The 16277-nt window shown below is 37.2% G+C and overlaps 1 protein-coding gene across 2 annotated transcripts; it reads right to left on the minus strand.

Annotated features, from left to right (window-relative positions):
- On the minus strand, positions 1-12964 carry nat16 (N-acetyltransferase 16). Of its 2 annotated transcripts, XR_008906627.1 has the most exons (5): positions 12781-12964; positions 7854-8077; positions 7438-7662; positions 5136-7312; positions 1-5040 (listed from the first exon to the last, which is right to left on the minus strand). XR_008906627.1 is itself a non-coding variant. In XM_056747498.1 (4 exons), exons 2-4 carry the CDS (start codon positions 8067-8069, stop codon positions 6746-6748), a joined length of 1008 nt encoding a protein of 335 aa, XP_056603476.1. In that variant the 5' UTR covers positions 8070-8077; positions 12781-12964; the 3' UTR covers positions 1-6745. The 2 variants fall into 2 exon arrangements, 1 of the variants encoding a protein (XP_056603476.1); XM_056747498.1 differs by having other exon boundaries at positions 1-7312.
- Positions 12965-16277: the final 3313 nt, after the last annotated feature.

Here is a 16277-nt window from a genome sequence, read left to right on the forward strand (position 1 = left end):
TTATGATTTATGGGTTTTTATTAGTGTTTTTTTTTCTTTGTTTATTGCTAAACAACAGTACAATATACAGTCAGACAGACAAACACAGATATTTTCTAACCATTTCTAAGTTTTAACCATTTGGAAAGATTAACCATTGGAAAGTAAAGCATACTTATACTAATACATCAATTCAAAACATCACTTATCAAAGACTGACACATCTAAACTGCAATTTTTTTCATTCTGATACCGCATTGCTATAGGAGGCTAAAATCTCACCAGTCATTAAACAAATCTATTTGATAAACATTTTGTTAGTCACTGGTTTTCATCTAGTTGGTTATCTGCCATATTCGCTCTCTTGGAAAGGAACTACTGCATCTATTGCCATAAAACGTAAGTGCTCATTGTGGTTACTGGTTTACAATGGTCAAGACATACACTATGACAAGAGAAACACTATTTGTTAAACAAATGTTAAACAAATTATTATGCACAGGGTAAAGGTAAAAAGAAATCAGGCAAAAGTTAAGTTGAACTCTGCATTGACTCTATTTGTGATCAATATCATAGCAGTCAAGAAAAGCTTAAAAGTATGGTAGTTAAGGTGTTCCTGTAGCTTAAATGATAGACCATGCTGTCAATAATGCCAAAGTAATGGGTTTGACTTCCAAAGAACACACAGGGAAAAAGTATACCTTGACTGCATTATAAGTCACTTCGGAAAAAGCATTTGCAAAATGCAAAACCCCAAGCATTCATCATTACAATTTTAAAACGCTTTGTGATCATGGTTTCTAAATGAGTTTTCATAGGGGCTTATATCTGACTGCTGCATTTTTATATCGTCGCTGTCCTTCCGAAACTTCGGATGTCCAAATTCACTGTGTTTTTAGTAAATGGCAAAAACATGTAATTTTTTTAAATGATTAAATAATTTGTTGTCAAAGTTGACAAGCACTTTTGAATGCTTTTTTATTGGTTAGATATTTGCAAAACCCAATGTCAAACATTTAAGAATGACTAATAACAATGATTAATGATAACAAAAATGGCAAAATATGGAGATACAAGGTTTCATAAGGACAGCAGCAATATGTAACATCATGTGATTTAATGGCAAATCTGATACTTTATAGTAAAGGTACCATATACCTATAATCACACTTGTGTATGCTTTTGGATCTTTCTGGATGCTCATTGACTAACATTCAATGGCAAAATTTCAAGGCATATTTAAATTCTCAGAATGACAGAAAGAGAATTAATCCTGAAATAATGTAGTTTATCATTCATGATTCTAACAGATTTGTCCTTTCCCTTATCCGATAAAAAGAAATAACAAACAAAAAACTACAAATAAAACAACACCAGCAACAAAAACTACTAATATAAACAATAACCACTTACAAGTTCTCTAAATTCTTACAGTACTAAACGTAGTGTATACTGTAATGTCGACTTTAGGAAGTGACCATTTATAGTTTCGGAAACATTTCTTAATATTACTGCATAATGTTAAGATGCTGAGGATAAGTTATTTGTTAAGTACACAAAGAGAGATATATAGAGATGCATACAATCACAATACGAATATATCGCAAGCACAAAGAGAAAAAATATCATTGCAGATTTTGAAATATTTTTATACAATTAACCAAGTACAGTCTCTAAAAATGTATCATGTATGTTTATGACGATTGTTAAAGAAAACATTTTGTTTTACATACCCTGCCTAAACTTCCACCATTTGTTTGTCCAATACTATGGTATTGGACGGTATTGTTGAACCGATGGAATTGTTTGTCCAATACAATCGGTTCCAAATTTGACTAGTTTTAAATATTGGTCAGAGGTCAATGTGCTCAATGTAAAATAGCCACATGCTCATTACAAAGCCCAACCACTCACACAGCATGCACATTTCAAAAACTCTCGTGGATTATAAGGCTTTTAAAAAAATTACTGTATTTAAAATAGTTCAGCATCTCTCACAATCTATGAAAAAGAAACGGACAGGTAACCAAATAATAAAATACTTTTCCATTACTTGACACATCACTGCTTGACAATAAGCAGCCGTACTGGGTAATAAAAAAAAAATCCCACAAAAAAAAAAAATCCAAATGCCTTTACAGCATTTAAGATGTATTCACCCTCTTGATTGACAGTTGGCCAAAGGTTTTCTGATGTATACACAATTAAAATCAATTTCACGTTATATATCATTCTCAAATATTTGAATTGTGTAAACATGCAAGACATGAAACCCAGTTTGTTTGTTTTTAAGGGCTAATGGGAAGACACAAACTCAACAGCCACTGATGCATCAAGAGAATGGATGACAAGGACATTCAAACCACCAACTTTTTGAGGTCTACAAAAATCATGGTCCCTGCTTTGCTGACATTGGTTTGCATTTCATCTGCTTACACCCAGTGGTTTCAGACAGGTACAGTGTGGGTTATTCAGACCACGGTCATTAAGTGGTACATAATCTTCATTACCATCAGATATCAAGTAAGGAGCACACCAATAAAAATATCTATAAACTTGACATTATGCAGATAGGCTGACACTCCTATAGGAACTATTACAAAAAATATAGCGATCCTCTGAATGACCATGATTGACACAATGTTTTACAAAGATCTCCCACTGTGCTTTAAATAATCTACATATCTACAGTATAAAGTGCAACACGTCAGAATAGTTAGACGAATGGTAAAATGCTAGACAATTCCAAATTGATCTAAAATGTTATGGCATTAAATACATTATGCATTGGGATCCAGTTGCATTTGACTTCTAAATACTGCAGAACATTTGTAGATTACATGTACTAAATAGCATTAGTGCATACAGGTGAAAATACCTGTGCGTTTTAGCCACTGCCGCGAAGTCTGTGTGTAGACACAGAATTTTTTCCTATGGAAAACAACAAGAGGAGACGCAGAGTTGAAGCTCTGAAAGTGCAAATCAGCAATTTAACTGATATTACCGACATAAGGCTTTCTGTTTGGATTTCACTTTTGTAACGTTCAAATAGGGATTCGGAACAGAAAATCTCCCTGGTGGTTTCCCCTTCATTTTCCTTCACAAAACACATCATATGTAGTCAATCTGGTAACACTTTAATATGGGGCGCAAAGACTAATCTCAAAATAATAAACTCTCAAATCTAAATGAATTCACATTCATCATATTTTAGTTGTTAATTAACATTAATTGATACTTTGTTAAGTTATGATTAATAGTTGTTACAGTTACATGAATAAGTGTGCCCCCATATTAAAGAGATTTCACTGATTCTAGTACACATACAAAGCCCTTCATAAACATTACAAAGCAGTCAGTAAAATGAAAAAAAATATATATACATTAAATATAGTTAAATAAACAGAATACAAAATCAGGAATAGGTACTGAGCAGCAATGTGGCAAAATACATTAGTATGACAGGACTTTAACAGGCTATTTTTATTTTAACCCCACCTGCTGACTCTTTCCATGTGACCCTCTATAGTGTCAAGCCGAAGTGGATCAGATGGAAGGTAAAGGGTGTCTGGGGCTGAACCCTTGTTCTATGCAAGATGACACCCTATGTATTCGGTTTCCCTAACTTGGGAGACAAGCCCTGAAAGTTGAGCTGGCCCACAATCATACAGGATAACAAGACTTTAGTGTATATATTAGCTTTCTTAAATCTTAACTTTAGTGTTACTTTAGTGCTGAATCTGGCAAACTATTACGCTATCCTGGTCGGTCTTATTTGGTCGGTTATCCTCCAATGTATTAAAACACAAGATCTTGATTCCAGCTAAACGTTATTTCCCTTTTTGTAACAACAAATAAAGCATTTACGATCAATGGAATTCATCTTGTCATTGTTCATCATTACGATACAAACTGTTTACTTATTTTTATGGTGGTAACGTGAGCCGGATCACATGTCCTCGCCTCATCACCTATTCCTAGAATAGCCCTGGCTCCATCGCTCATCTCCCTTTGCAACCCGTATTATTTTTCCATTCCAGAAAAAGGAAGTGAAAAGCCACTTTATAATTGTAGAAAATGGGTTTAAAGTTCACGCTATGTGAGCCAGTGTAACAAGGGACGACGTATCCTTTTCAACTCTTCACCGTAAAACGGTCACATGCTTCTATCCTTTAATAGTCGATCGGCCCTGCCATTGAAACCTCTGTAATTTATAGGGTTATGACCTTCTGCACATTTCAAAATACCCGGAGAGACAATTAGATGTTAAAAGTGCTTAAAAGCAAGGTGGTGTTTAACAAATCACATTGATATTGAGAAAAAAAAACTTGGACAAAAAGAGACTAAAAAACATCTAAATATACAGCCTAAAAACTTCTAGCACTATAATGAACAGACAAATTTAAATGTAAATCCACTTCACTATGTACAACAAAAACTGCATACCACTACATTTGAGCCTCTATTCTATCATGTCATGATGTGTGCTTTTAAGAGGGGAAAAAAACAGGCCTAAATAATTTGTAGAATTATTCTCAAAATTATTCCATTATAATTTGTAATCCACTTTGTATCCCATTACACACTGACTGAATTTTCTGATGGTTTTGGAAAGTTGCTGAAAAACAGAACATTTGATCTGGCTTGTGCTTTCTGACCACATATTTTGTCACTTATATATTTGGATTTTAACATTACCACTAAAAGCACAATTTGCAGCAGACATGAAAGATTTCGAGATTTTAGCAATGAAATGAACAAAGGTCCCCTGTTGCTTACAGCAAATAAAACAATCCCCCAAACAAATAAATAAAAACAATATCTATATATACACATAAAATTACAGTGTGTGTACACATACACATATTCAGCAGTTATGCCTTTTAGAATGAATGGGCCACAATTATTATGGTCCTGACTTTCAATCAGCCAGGTTGACAAAAGGCTGCCAGCTGGTCATTTATAAATTACAAAAGTCCCACACGCATCTGTCCAAAGGAAGGTGACGGGATCCCCGGGATCCACATTACATCAGTGGATGATGACAGTTCATGAGCAAAACTAAGCAAAAGCAGATACATAATTAGTAAGAATAAAGACAATCAGGGTTTTTACACCCTGCTTGGTTTGGTGGGCACAAATTATGCTTTTCAAACCTGTTTGAACATTGCCGTAGACTATGTGAGAACAGCGAAAGATCTCTGTGCATATATTAAGTTGCATTTGTTCATATGGGCCATGTGTATGTTGCATCAGGGATAAAGCAAACCTTGATCTGGGTTTGGGAAAATAAAATAAATGTGGGTTTGGGGACTTTCAAACGACTTGTTTCACTTCTTCTTATTTGGGCCAGAAGAAGGAAATGTGTGTCCTGTATCTTCAGTATGGTGAAACTGGGAACTGGTGATATAATCCATTCTTTTTCATTGGGTAGCTTGTCAACGTCAACTGTAAGATGGGAAATATACTTCACTCTCCCTGTCCTTCTTGTTGTTTTTTCCTTTAAATTCTTGATTTCATGACTGACTATAGAGCTCAAGACAGCTAGGTCCCCTCTGGTTTTGTGAAATAAACATTTTCACAAGATCTTCTCTACCAGATTTGAAGGATAATTCATTTTGATGTATTTACAATGAAGACTGAAGCATCTCTTAAGGTCTCAAATAAATTATTTTTATATTACTATTATTACTGTAGCTGAATTCTAGAATAACATTTACAATGTGTTTAAATATATACTGTATATGTTCCTAATTTTGTTTCCTGTTATTTTGGTTTAAAGTTTAAACAGCTCTTTTTTAAATGTTACCCTTCACCTAAATCATATGACTCAGTATATCATTTAGAAATAAAATATAAATAAAATATGTTTTGTTTCATTATTTCGTCACTAACTGAATGAACAACTAGCAATATTCCAGTGTGTAATTCAAATTGCACTTTGCAAAGCAGTTAGGTACAAACACCGACACAATGTAACTTCTAGCAAATAAACTCAAGTACTTAACAAAACTGTAATCTAAACACATAATCAAAATTTTCAGACACATATATATTTAGATGCTGAGTTTAAAGCACTACAAAGTACTTTTAGAGGAAATATTAACAACAAAGCTATTTTTGAGGAGCATATCAGAAAACTTATCATCAAAGATTACTTCCCCCTGAGGAAGTCTAGTAATTTAGTCAAGTATTTAAAAGATCTGAATATCTGGCAGCCAGCATAAAGTCTCCAATTAAAATAGATTCCTTTAAATATTAGCAGCTACAGTGCTAGATTTAATTAAAAGTAACAGACACTAAAGTTAAATCCAATTCTTTGATCATAAAGTGCCCTAAAGATTGTGCAGTTTTCTTTGCAACTTAGCACAGTAGGCATTCGTGCCAGTGATGCTAACAGAAATGGTGGGGACTGGGACAATTTGGGTCCTCGTTTTTCATTTAATGTTATTGTTATTCCAGGATGTTGTCCCTGATAGTACCCGGTCAGTGTTTACAGTACTGCGAATGGAAAAACCTCTTTTTTAGTGTTTGTTTTCACTTTGTTATTAAGATTAATTGTTACATTAAATTAAATCCTACAAAATGTGTTAATAGAGCTAATTAAAATTAGATTATCTTCTTGTTTGGTTTATTTTGAAGGATGTTGAGATTTTTTGGACAGTTACGTCTTTGAAGGAGATGTTAAAGTATTTTCTGTCAGCTTGGTGTTCAATTTTAGGGATGGTGTTTCTGAGGCTCCTAACCCTTTGCTGTTATCCTTTCCCTAAATAACATCTGACTCCACAACGCACTGCTCTGTGTATTCTTTCACCAGCTCCACTTTAAGGGTCTCCCTAAAGAAATCGGCCATAGGTTTCCACAGCGCAGGCTCCAGGAACACCTGACACATAACATAACCCTTCAAAGTGCCTGTGTGGCACCTCAAGTGGCACAGCAGCTGTTGTACGGCCAGCTCTAGGTCTTTGCCAAACATGTCGATGTTTAGGTAGTACCAATCATCACCGATCGGCACGTGGAACGGGAAGGTGCACAGGCTGGCCATGGTTGGGCGCGTGGCATCGTCGACCATCCAATCAATGTCCTTCTGCATCAGGATCTCCATGTTGCTCGGAAGAGGCTTGAAGGGCTGCCAATCTTGAACGATGGTGGCATTAGGAAGGACGTCCTGCATTAGAACACCACTCAAGAAGAGCTGATGCACTTTTGCAGGCTCCAGACGCACCGGGGTGTTTGTGGGGGGCAGACCCTGCCCAGCAATACTGATATAAGGCCCGAGTTCAGCCAGGCGCAATTTTAGGTCTTCGGCACAGAAGCGCACCAGGAGGATTCCCTTTGCATATGAATTGGGTAACAGAACGAAGATAATGCGACTTTAGCACTTTTGTTCAAGACTAAATGTCAAATTTTTACCAAAAGGTATGAAGGTTTTAAAAAAAGGTTTTATATGGATCCTACCTGTTTGGTGATGAGTCTGTACTTCTGGAAGTCTTTTGGCCCAAGTTGGTCATCTCTGGTCAATCTGCTGACTTTAACGTCAGGGAACTTTGATTTCACCAGCTGAGAGCAAAACCGCAGAAGTACCCCGGCAACACCCTTTCCCCTCTCCTGCGGGGCAACACGGAGCCCTTCCACCAGCATGGTCTCCCCATCATCAATAACACATGCTGACTCCAGCGCAATCTAGAAAATGGAGTCACATGACAAGCAAACAATGAATCTGTGTTCAAACTACAGCGATGGAGTGTTTCTAAAAAGCCTTATGGCTGCTTGGAAAGAAAAAACTTGAAAAACTAAATTGGATTATTATAATTATTGCAAAAGGGTTAGAACACTCACTGCATAACCTTCATAATTTCAATACGTCGTCTTACCACTTTGCCTTGCTTGCGAGCCAAAATGACGATGCGGTTGCTCTCTTGCAGCCAGGCTTGGTAGCGGGAGGGCAGATAGTCCAGGCCACCGTAAATATCCTTGCTCATGGCCATGATGTCATCAAAGTCTTCCTCTGTTGCCACTGTAAACTGCAGGCCGGTCTGAGGAGGGGCCTCGGGGAGCTGAGAGCAGGGGAGGCTATTTTCAATCTTCATCCTTGGAGCTGGAGACACAGTCAGTCATGGAATAAGATTTACAATGAGATAATTTGGGCAACCCTTTATGATCTGAGATAAAACTCTTTATGATCTGAGATAAAACTGCCAAAAAACTGTTGTGGGACATTGTTAAGTAGTGTTTTTAAGTCATATTTTATTTCAAGGGGGCAGAACAGTAAGTTCCAGGGCAAAGCAACGTTTCGTGCTTAATGTCGCAGTGTTTATCTTCCTGTGCCAACACACCACCAGGTTGGCATCAATAGTGCAAACTTGCAACCGTGCCCAAATGCTAGACACTCACCTCTGTGCCAACACACATACAGACTTCCTACTGCCAGAACCCTTAATCCTTTTTGTAATTCTCACTGAACAGCATTGCCCTGGTTCCCAGTGGAAAATAAAAACATTTTTTAAAGGGACTTGGGAAATAATGGCGTGAGACGTCCGGGGGAAGGTGAAGCGGATGGGTAGGCAGATGTGTGCAAGCACGCATGGGTAGTGAGTGTCCGGGGATTGAAAGGCTTCGTAGTGGGGGCAACGCTCTGAACGAGTCACAGAGTAAACATTGTTTGCACCCCTTGGGCCTATACTTGTATAGAAAGCCCTGGTACTTTTCCACTGGTGCGCTACTGTAATGGGAAAAATCTCTACTAGCTTGTTTGCATTTGGCAAACATGTATTAGGCAGCGAGCTTGTGACAAAAACAATTCCTTCACGGTTCATTTGCCTATTGCTACAATATTTGATTTCCAAATTTCCATGTGAATGACTGTCTTTCATTTGCCCTTGCATTTGTATTGAGTTCACTTAATCTGATCTGATGTCTGACATTTCCATTGGGTAGAATCAATGTCTTACCCTAGTTTTAACCCAACGGATGTCCGGTTGACTCTGTGTAAGCCTTTTTTTATTTGAAATTAATTTAGTGCTCAAAGATATAACCATAAATTATTTTATGTTAGTTAAGTCTTTTGAAGCTGAAAATTTGTCATTTGATGATGTCAAACAAATGTTTTAAGATATGTAAAAATGTACTTATTATGCTACCTGTACAACCTTATGTGTCAATTTAGCCATTTGCAATGTTATATAAATGTTATGCTGTGTTACATAAATGTAAAAAGTCTTCTCGGGCTGTTATATCACAGTGCTTGTCATCTCCCCATGGAACAGACATTCAAGTGGCCTTGTGCAGAGTTATTACAATTACATCATAATGAACCGATGACATCTTGAAGTCGATGTAGATGAACCAGTGAACAGAAGATCTGTCTATGGGCAAGTTAAACTGTAACAGGAGCAACTTCCGAGACCATTTACTGAAGGTCTTGGCTGATAAAACTGAAAGGTTTCAAGTTCAGATACTACAAGAGGTGATCCATGAGCTCAAGGGTACTGTAGCCGGAAAACTGACCCCAGTTACTCCAGGGTGGATTATGCTTGTAATATGTACTGTAACTTATTGTTGATGGTAAAATAGAGTGAATTTGACTTTATTGTCATTGTTAATAACAACGAGATGACAACAGAGCAACCTACAATGTAGTAAGAATCCATAAATTGCAATCCACAATATGTGCTACCATTTAGTACATCATAGTCAACGACATCAATAATTATCGTCCATAGAATATTTACTGTCCATGTAGCAACAAAGCAACCATAAGAATAAGAGTAAGAATTCCTAAAGTGTCGTCCATTTTACCCTTTAATACCAACTTCTACATACAAACAGACGGCAAGGACAGTTAATCTTCAACTGAGGTTTTTTACAACAAATATGGGTGTTGACATGGTCTTAAACCTCCTACATTATGAAGACTTGTGGTTTCTTCAATGTCCTCTGTGTCCCCTTTTAGGAAGCTGGTCTGATACTTTATATACACTGTCTGTATACTATACTTGTTAGCCAAAAACTTGGCCACTGGATAAAACTGTCTGAGTTTTCGATCATTACGGACAGAAGGACTGAGGGAATGCTTTCTGCTGCCTTTTAACCCTAAAAGTCAGTTTAAACAAGTCAGACAATTGCTGAGAATGGATGCTCTTGACACATGAAAAGCAATGGAAGGCTATTTCGTTTCGGGGAGTGAGGGTTTGTTATAAAAACAAACAAGGCTCTCTAGACTGCTTACATGAAGGAAGGAACATAAGGTGAAATGTTTTGCCACCTGCCCCTAGTTTACATTCACAAGCCTTCGTTTTGTCCAATCGACTGTGTACTAGTATATAACTTTTATAAGAACTCTAAAAGAAGTCTTCAATTATTTTATTTTAATTCAATAAATATGCTTTCTGTGAAAAATGAGGACAAGAAAATCAAGGATAAGAAGTATAGTGTATGTGTATTCTACAAACAAGGCTACTTGAGCTTGTTTCTCACCTTTCTGGCACATTTAAATAACTGGTGCAAATCCAGCTTAATGACCCTTCTCCCATCTCTTTGCTTGAGATCAAAATCTTGAGCATTCATTTGAGCTTCAAACACACAAATGTAAATAAAAATGCTTATGGTTATGCTGACTATCCTTATAAAAATAATAATAGGTGGCTTGATAAACAAGCATTATGTTATAAGACATTATGTTCCAATAAATTCATTTCAGCACAACAATTTTCTCTTCCATCCTTTAATTCCTCTGTCCTTCTTTGTCCTTTCCTCCTATCTCTCTGTCTCAATCTATCTTTATCTAGTGGACAAATGATTGCATTGCAGTAGATTCCCCTCCCATATTTCTGTTTATAGAATTTCATTAGCAGATTATGGGAGTTTAGAATGTAACCTTCTTTTTTAGAAATAACGTCCTTTTGACCATGATGTAAACATTAAACCTCAATTACAAACAAAAAATCGATGCACTCTATCCTGTATGCTTTCGTGCATAAAATGTATTCTCCTTTCTCACGTGTCATGTGTGGTAAGCATGATAACAAGAAGGGTCAACCCCTACAGTAAGCTCTACATGTCACTTTATTTCTGTAAAGAAAAGATAAGAAAATCTGAATAGTAAAATTGGATTAAAAACAAAACGCCAACGCCCCACAAAAACAAAGTGATTCAAAAGGAAAAAAGTCCTCAGTATTTGCTGGTGACTATCCTCATTCCTGCATATTTGTCATTCAATCCATCAACCAGAGGCATTTTACATTTATTGTACATTAAAGGGCTTGGCAGCAGTAGTCTTTGTGACCTGTCATGCAACAGCTGAATCATCAATCACTATTGATATCATGGTGCAAATGAGATCACATGTACAAGGTATTTAGCACACTAAACCATCCTAAAAATTACTTCATTTCAATTATGACCACCAAGTTAGCCAAAGAAATTAGACTTTGGAAAATCGATAGATTGCATTTACACATTTGGCATTTCCAAAGCAACGTACAGTGCATTCAAGTTAAACATCTATTAGTATGTGAGATCCTTGAGATTCAATACCGTGACCTTCGTGCTGCTAATGCAGTATTAAACCAGTCGAGCCATAGTAACACATTTCGAGGGGTGGTAATATGTAATAAACCTCAATTTTGTTTATTACATGCAAATAATTCTGTGGTCTTAAAAAGATATTGCAGCACCTGGAGCAACATCAAAACCACATAAAGCATGACACTGCAGACACTAACACCAGCTTGCCTGCAAAACACGTCCATTATTAATAGGGCATGCCATATGTTTCTCCTTCTAAGTTCTCTGGGTTGATTAAGTCAAGTACATGAGCTATGGTATGTCAGTATGACCCTCCACTTGACAAGAGAAAATGTTATGAACCCATCTACTTAACTCCCACATCTCGGCACGACCATGCGTACTCGATCGCTAAGAAAGACATTAGCGTATTACATCCCTTAATAAGCCGTATAATGAACTGACTTAAAACTGACGAAACGTATTCTAGATCGCGCATTTATTATTCTTAAGTCAAAGATTTTAAATAATTCATAATGTTCAGAAATATATATTATATTAGATAAGAACATCTTTAATTCAGCATCTTCAAAGTCAAAGCTGTGAGGAGCTCTCAGCATCACTGCAACACGAGCCCTACATTCGCCCCGCCCCCACTCGAACTAGTCCACATGCAGAGCTGAAAGCGCTCCGCTCCACCATCATTTCATTAAAACGAAATAGTATCCAACCCGGAACCTCGTAAATCTTAATGTTCGGGTGTCGTTTAAGTAGCATTCGCATCCTTATAACGCTCGTGTTTAAATTCGTTAATACATCGGCTTTTATAAATAAATAAAGAGCATTTCGTATGTCTTGCATAATGCGCTGGCACAAGCAGGGGGCAATAGATTAGAATCAATGTGCTATAAACCGGTAGGCCCACCATTTCATTCGTTCCTTTTTCTCTCAGATTTTGAAGTATTGGCATTCTGAATCAGTTGGAAAACGTCGCATGCACACACAAGAAAGTCGCGATGTAAAGTCTAACGTTACTCGACGTGAATGCCCGCATATGAATAAGGGGGACTCTCGTGCGAATTCCTTACATTTGATTCATTGCCTTGTCGTCTAAAACGTCACGTTATTTTAATTTGGGACCAACAAAATGGCCGTGATACTCGGAATAATGTTAGTAGGGCAATACAAGTGATGTTAATGACACGCAAAATGCGTGATGATCGTTTTACGCGTTTTTGTGGTCTGCACGAGCAAAACCCTGTCTTAACAACCGGTGTAAGGTCAGATTTCACTTACCTCTACGTCGTTGTCGTTACCCGTGAAGGATACAGAGGTCTAATTGACAGATGCTGAGTAGATGTAAGCGTTCGGTGCACTGCGGTCAGATTAGAGGCTGAATTTTTTAAAATGCCGGTTGAGACGTACAATATATGAGGTATGAGGTTACTGCGAAGCCACTCCCAGAACTCCCATCCCCCAGTAGAAGGAAATATGCCAGCCCCTAAACCATCGCCCAATCGTTATCAGTCTCTCTCTTCTAGCTCTCTGCCATCTCTCTTACCCAAGTGTTGCCAGATTTTCCTTTCGAGCGGGTTAGACCTGAGAAACATGTATTGGGCAGGTGGAAAAAATGGGCTGCTTCTGAAATTAGAAACCCGCACATGCAGCTTGGCTTTTCTTTGCTCTTGATTATTCAAGTTATTTCAAAACGTTCGAAAGTAATGTGTTTTGCAGTCATAAACACATTATTCCCTAACACAGCCCTTATTGGTTCAGTTTAACCAATCAAGTGTGGGATAGGGAGACCTCACCTGTCAGTCAATCTACTGTTTTTGTTGAGTTTTACCAAGGAAATACAAGACATGTTCACATACAAAATATAAATTAAGTTAAGAATCAATTTACAGTTGAGATCATGTTGGATCGCCCAAATATGTGTTTCACGGTTTTGTCATATCAAGACTGGATTATCGTCATTCATTGTACTAGATTGTTGACTGGGACCAAGAAACAGGTGTTTCCCCAATGTTAGCCTCCTTGAACTGGATGCCTGTTCATTTTAGAGTTCAATTTAAGGTTTAGTGTATGTTTTTAAAGCTTTGCGTGGTCTAGCACCTGAATATATGATCCAGCTTTATGCCTCGACACGGCATCAATGAATTGAAAATTTTTGGCTGCCGTGGTGTGTGAATGAAGTTCATAACCGAGTGTAAAATGCCTACTCCCCTTTCCGAATCCGAATAATTTTAGTGGGCACTTTTTGCACAAAATGTGTTTTTGAGTGTTAAAGTCAGTGGTTAATTTCTTGATTGTCGCTTTGACTTTCTGGACATATATATTTTCTATCTCTTTAATGATATGTTAGATCCGTTTGGCCTGTTTTCCTGGTTTAATTGAATTTTTTCATCTTGTCATACTTTGTTTTAAGGAGATAAAATGGTCATTATCATCGTTGATTGACATTGCAATACATTTCTATCACATTATTTTGGCAGTTTAAATTTGGCCTGGTTTTTGTTGGAGTGGGCGGGTTTTATTGGGCCTTTGGGCTGGAAATTGTCCACCTAATCTGGCAACACTGCTCTCACCCCTCACGTGTCTTCACACCATGAGTGTATGTAGGTGCGGTTCTGTTGACTCAGTGCGTGTTTTGCTCCCCTTGGCTTCTGCAACGCAAATAGTTACTTTACATACGCAGCTGAATGTGCTTTGGTTCCCATCCAGCTAGGTATGCATTTATCGGTCATATCGGTATCGGTATTATTTTTTAATGTTCTCAGTATCAGCCGTCAATAAAATTTAGGCCGATATTTTATAGCCGATAAATTATGATAACTTCCTCAAAAAGGAACCACTTCAGCTGCACGCTGCTCACAGTTAAAATCCGGTACAATACTTTCTTTCTATCTTGATCATTCACTTACTGTTATTAGCAAAACATTGTTGATGCACTGTAGGATGTAGATATTTATGAACGTGTATATTATAAGGAAAAAAGCCTATTGTTTGAATCAGACTGCTGTCTGAATGCTTACTGTCTTGAGACCTATTAGAATTGTGGCCATTGATAACATTTTCTGGGTTGCTCTGGAAGAACATCTTTTATTTGTTTATTAAATAAACATTATACCAGAAAAGTTTAAAAGTTAAAGAATCTTTAACCAGTGTAAAGTAGGCTTGGTACATGATTTTCAGGAGTCAAAAATAATTTTAGTAAACAGAAAATGTCATATTAATATTTAGGTACTGTATATCAGCCAACATATCGGTTATCGACGTCCAATGTTCAATAATGATCGTTATCGGCCAAAATGTACAAATGCATCCCTACATCCAGCACAGGTGCAGAAGCTAAGGGTTTTCCACATGTGACCCATGTTGGCTTTATCTATCAAGTCTACTTTGTAGATTAATTAAGGATTCTAATTGGTAAAGTATGACTTAATCGTGACCCTTATCATGACGTCACCGAAGAGAAGCACTGTCCCTTTTAGCAACTCGTTATCAACCGCTGTTTTTAAAGACACAATAAAGTTTAAAGGAGACATAAAATGAAAACCCCACTTTTTCTGTGTTTAAGTGCTATAGTGGCATCCCGGGTTCATCTAGCTACCTAGAAAATTTGAAAAATAAGAACCAAGTAAGATTGTTTTGGTGTGCCTTCCCCTGCAAGCATTTGAGAAATCATACCATTCAGATTTCGCTCCGGTTGTGATGTCCAAAGCGGATTTTATAATAATGTTACCGCCCCTTATTCTACACAGTTCCACCCACCAAGTTCCCCCATTGTTGTTTTCACAAGCAACAGTGGTGTACATGACGCCATGGCTAAAGTTCCTTGACAACATGCAATGTAGTCGCTGCACAGAGGACAAACCTAGGAGAAGACAGCAGTTGATTTATTTTATTTTGAGTGGAAATCCCTCAGAAACCGAAAGTATAAACCTGCTTGTTTGTGCGAATTACTTCAAACCGGAATGCTTTTTCAACCTGGGACAGCACAAAGAGGATTAGCTTCAAAATTGTTCCTCAAGAGGGATCGAGACCGACTGAACGAGACAAAACTTCCGATGTGAGTCATATTCATCCACAGTCTTAATCTACGTAAATTTACTGTATACATAGGAGGATAACGTTAACATATGATAGCGAAGGGACGGTCAGTCACAGGCTTAATAGAACATTCAAAGCCAGTGTTAAACTTACTTTATATAAGTGCAGACGGACACTTGGAGTTTCTGTAACTGTGTGAATGTTAATACATTATGTGAGTTACTATGTTAAACTGTGGCAAGCTGTTTGCTAAAGAACAGGGGAGAACACTGCAGGTAAGTTTCCTATTAAATGTCTCTAATCATTCGTGCTTAGGCTGAAAATCCTTCACAGCTCACTATTTATGCTTTCACGCTGTGTATTAACAGTTAAGGTAAGGCAAGGCAAGTTTATTTATATAGCACATTTCATACACAAGTGCAATTCAAAGTGCTTTACATAAAATGATTGACAGAAAGACAAAAAATGTATCTTTAAAGTGCAAATGATTTAAGATCACAAAAACTTTAGATTTTTAAGAAACAGTAAAACAGCAATACAATTGATTAAAAAATGTTAAAAGAATAAGAGCAAAATAAAAATAAATAAGAAATAAATAAAAGTGCAGTTGATGTTAACCAGCACAGTGCTCAGGTTGTGAATGCACAGCTAAACAAGTGTGTTTTTAATCTGGATTTAAAAGTAGCTGCTGTTGGTGAATGTCTGATATCTTCTGGAAGCAGATTCCAGCTACGGGTGGC

This window comes from Triplophysa dalaica, chromosome 1 (assembly GCF_015846415.1).
Source record: "Triplophysa dalaica isolate WHDGS20190420 chromosome 1, ASM1584641v1, whole genome shotgun sequence".
Taxonomy (NCBI): domain Eukaryota; kingdom Metazoa; phylum Chordata; class Actinopteri; order Cypriniformes; family Nemacheilidae; genus Triplophysa; species Triplophysa dalaica.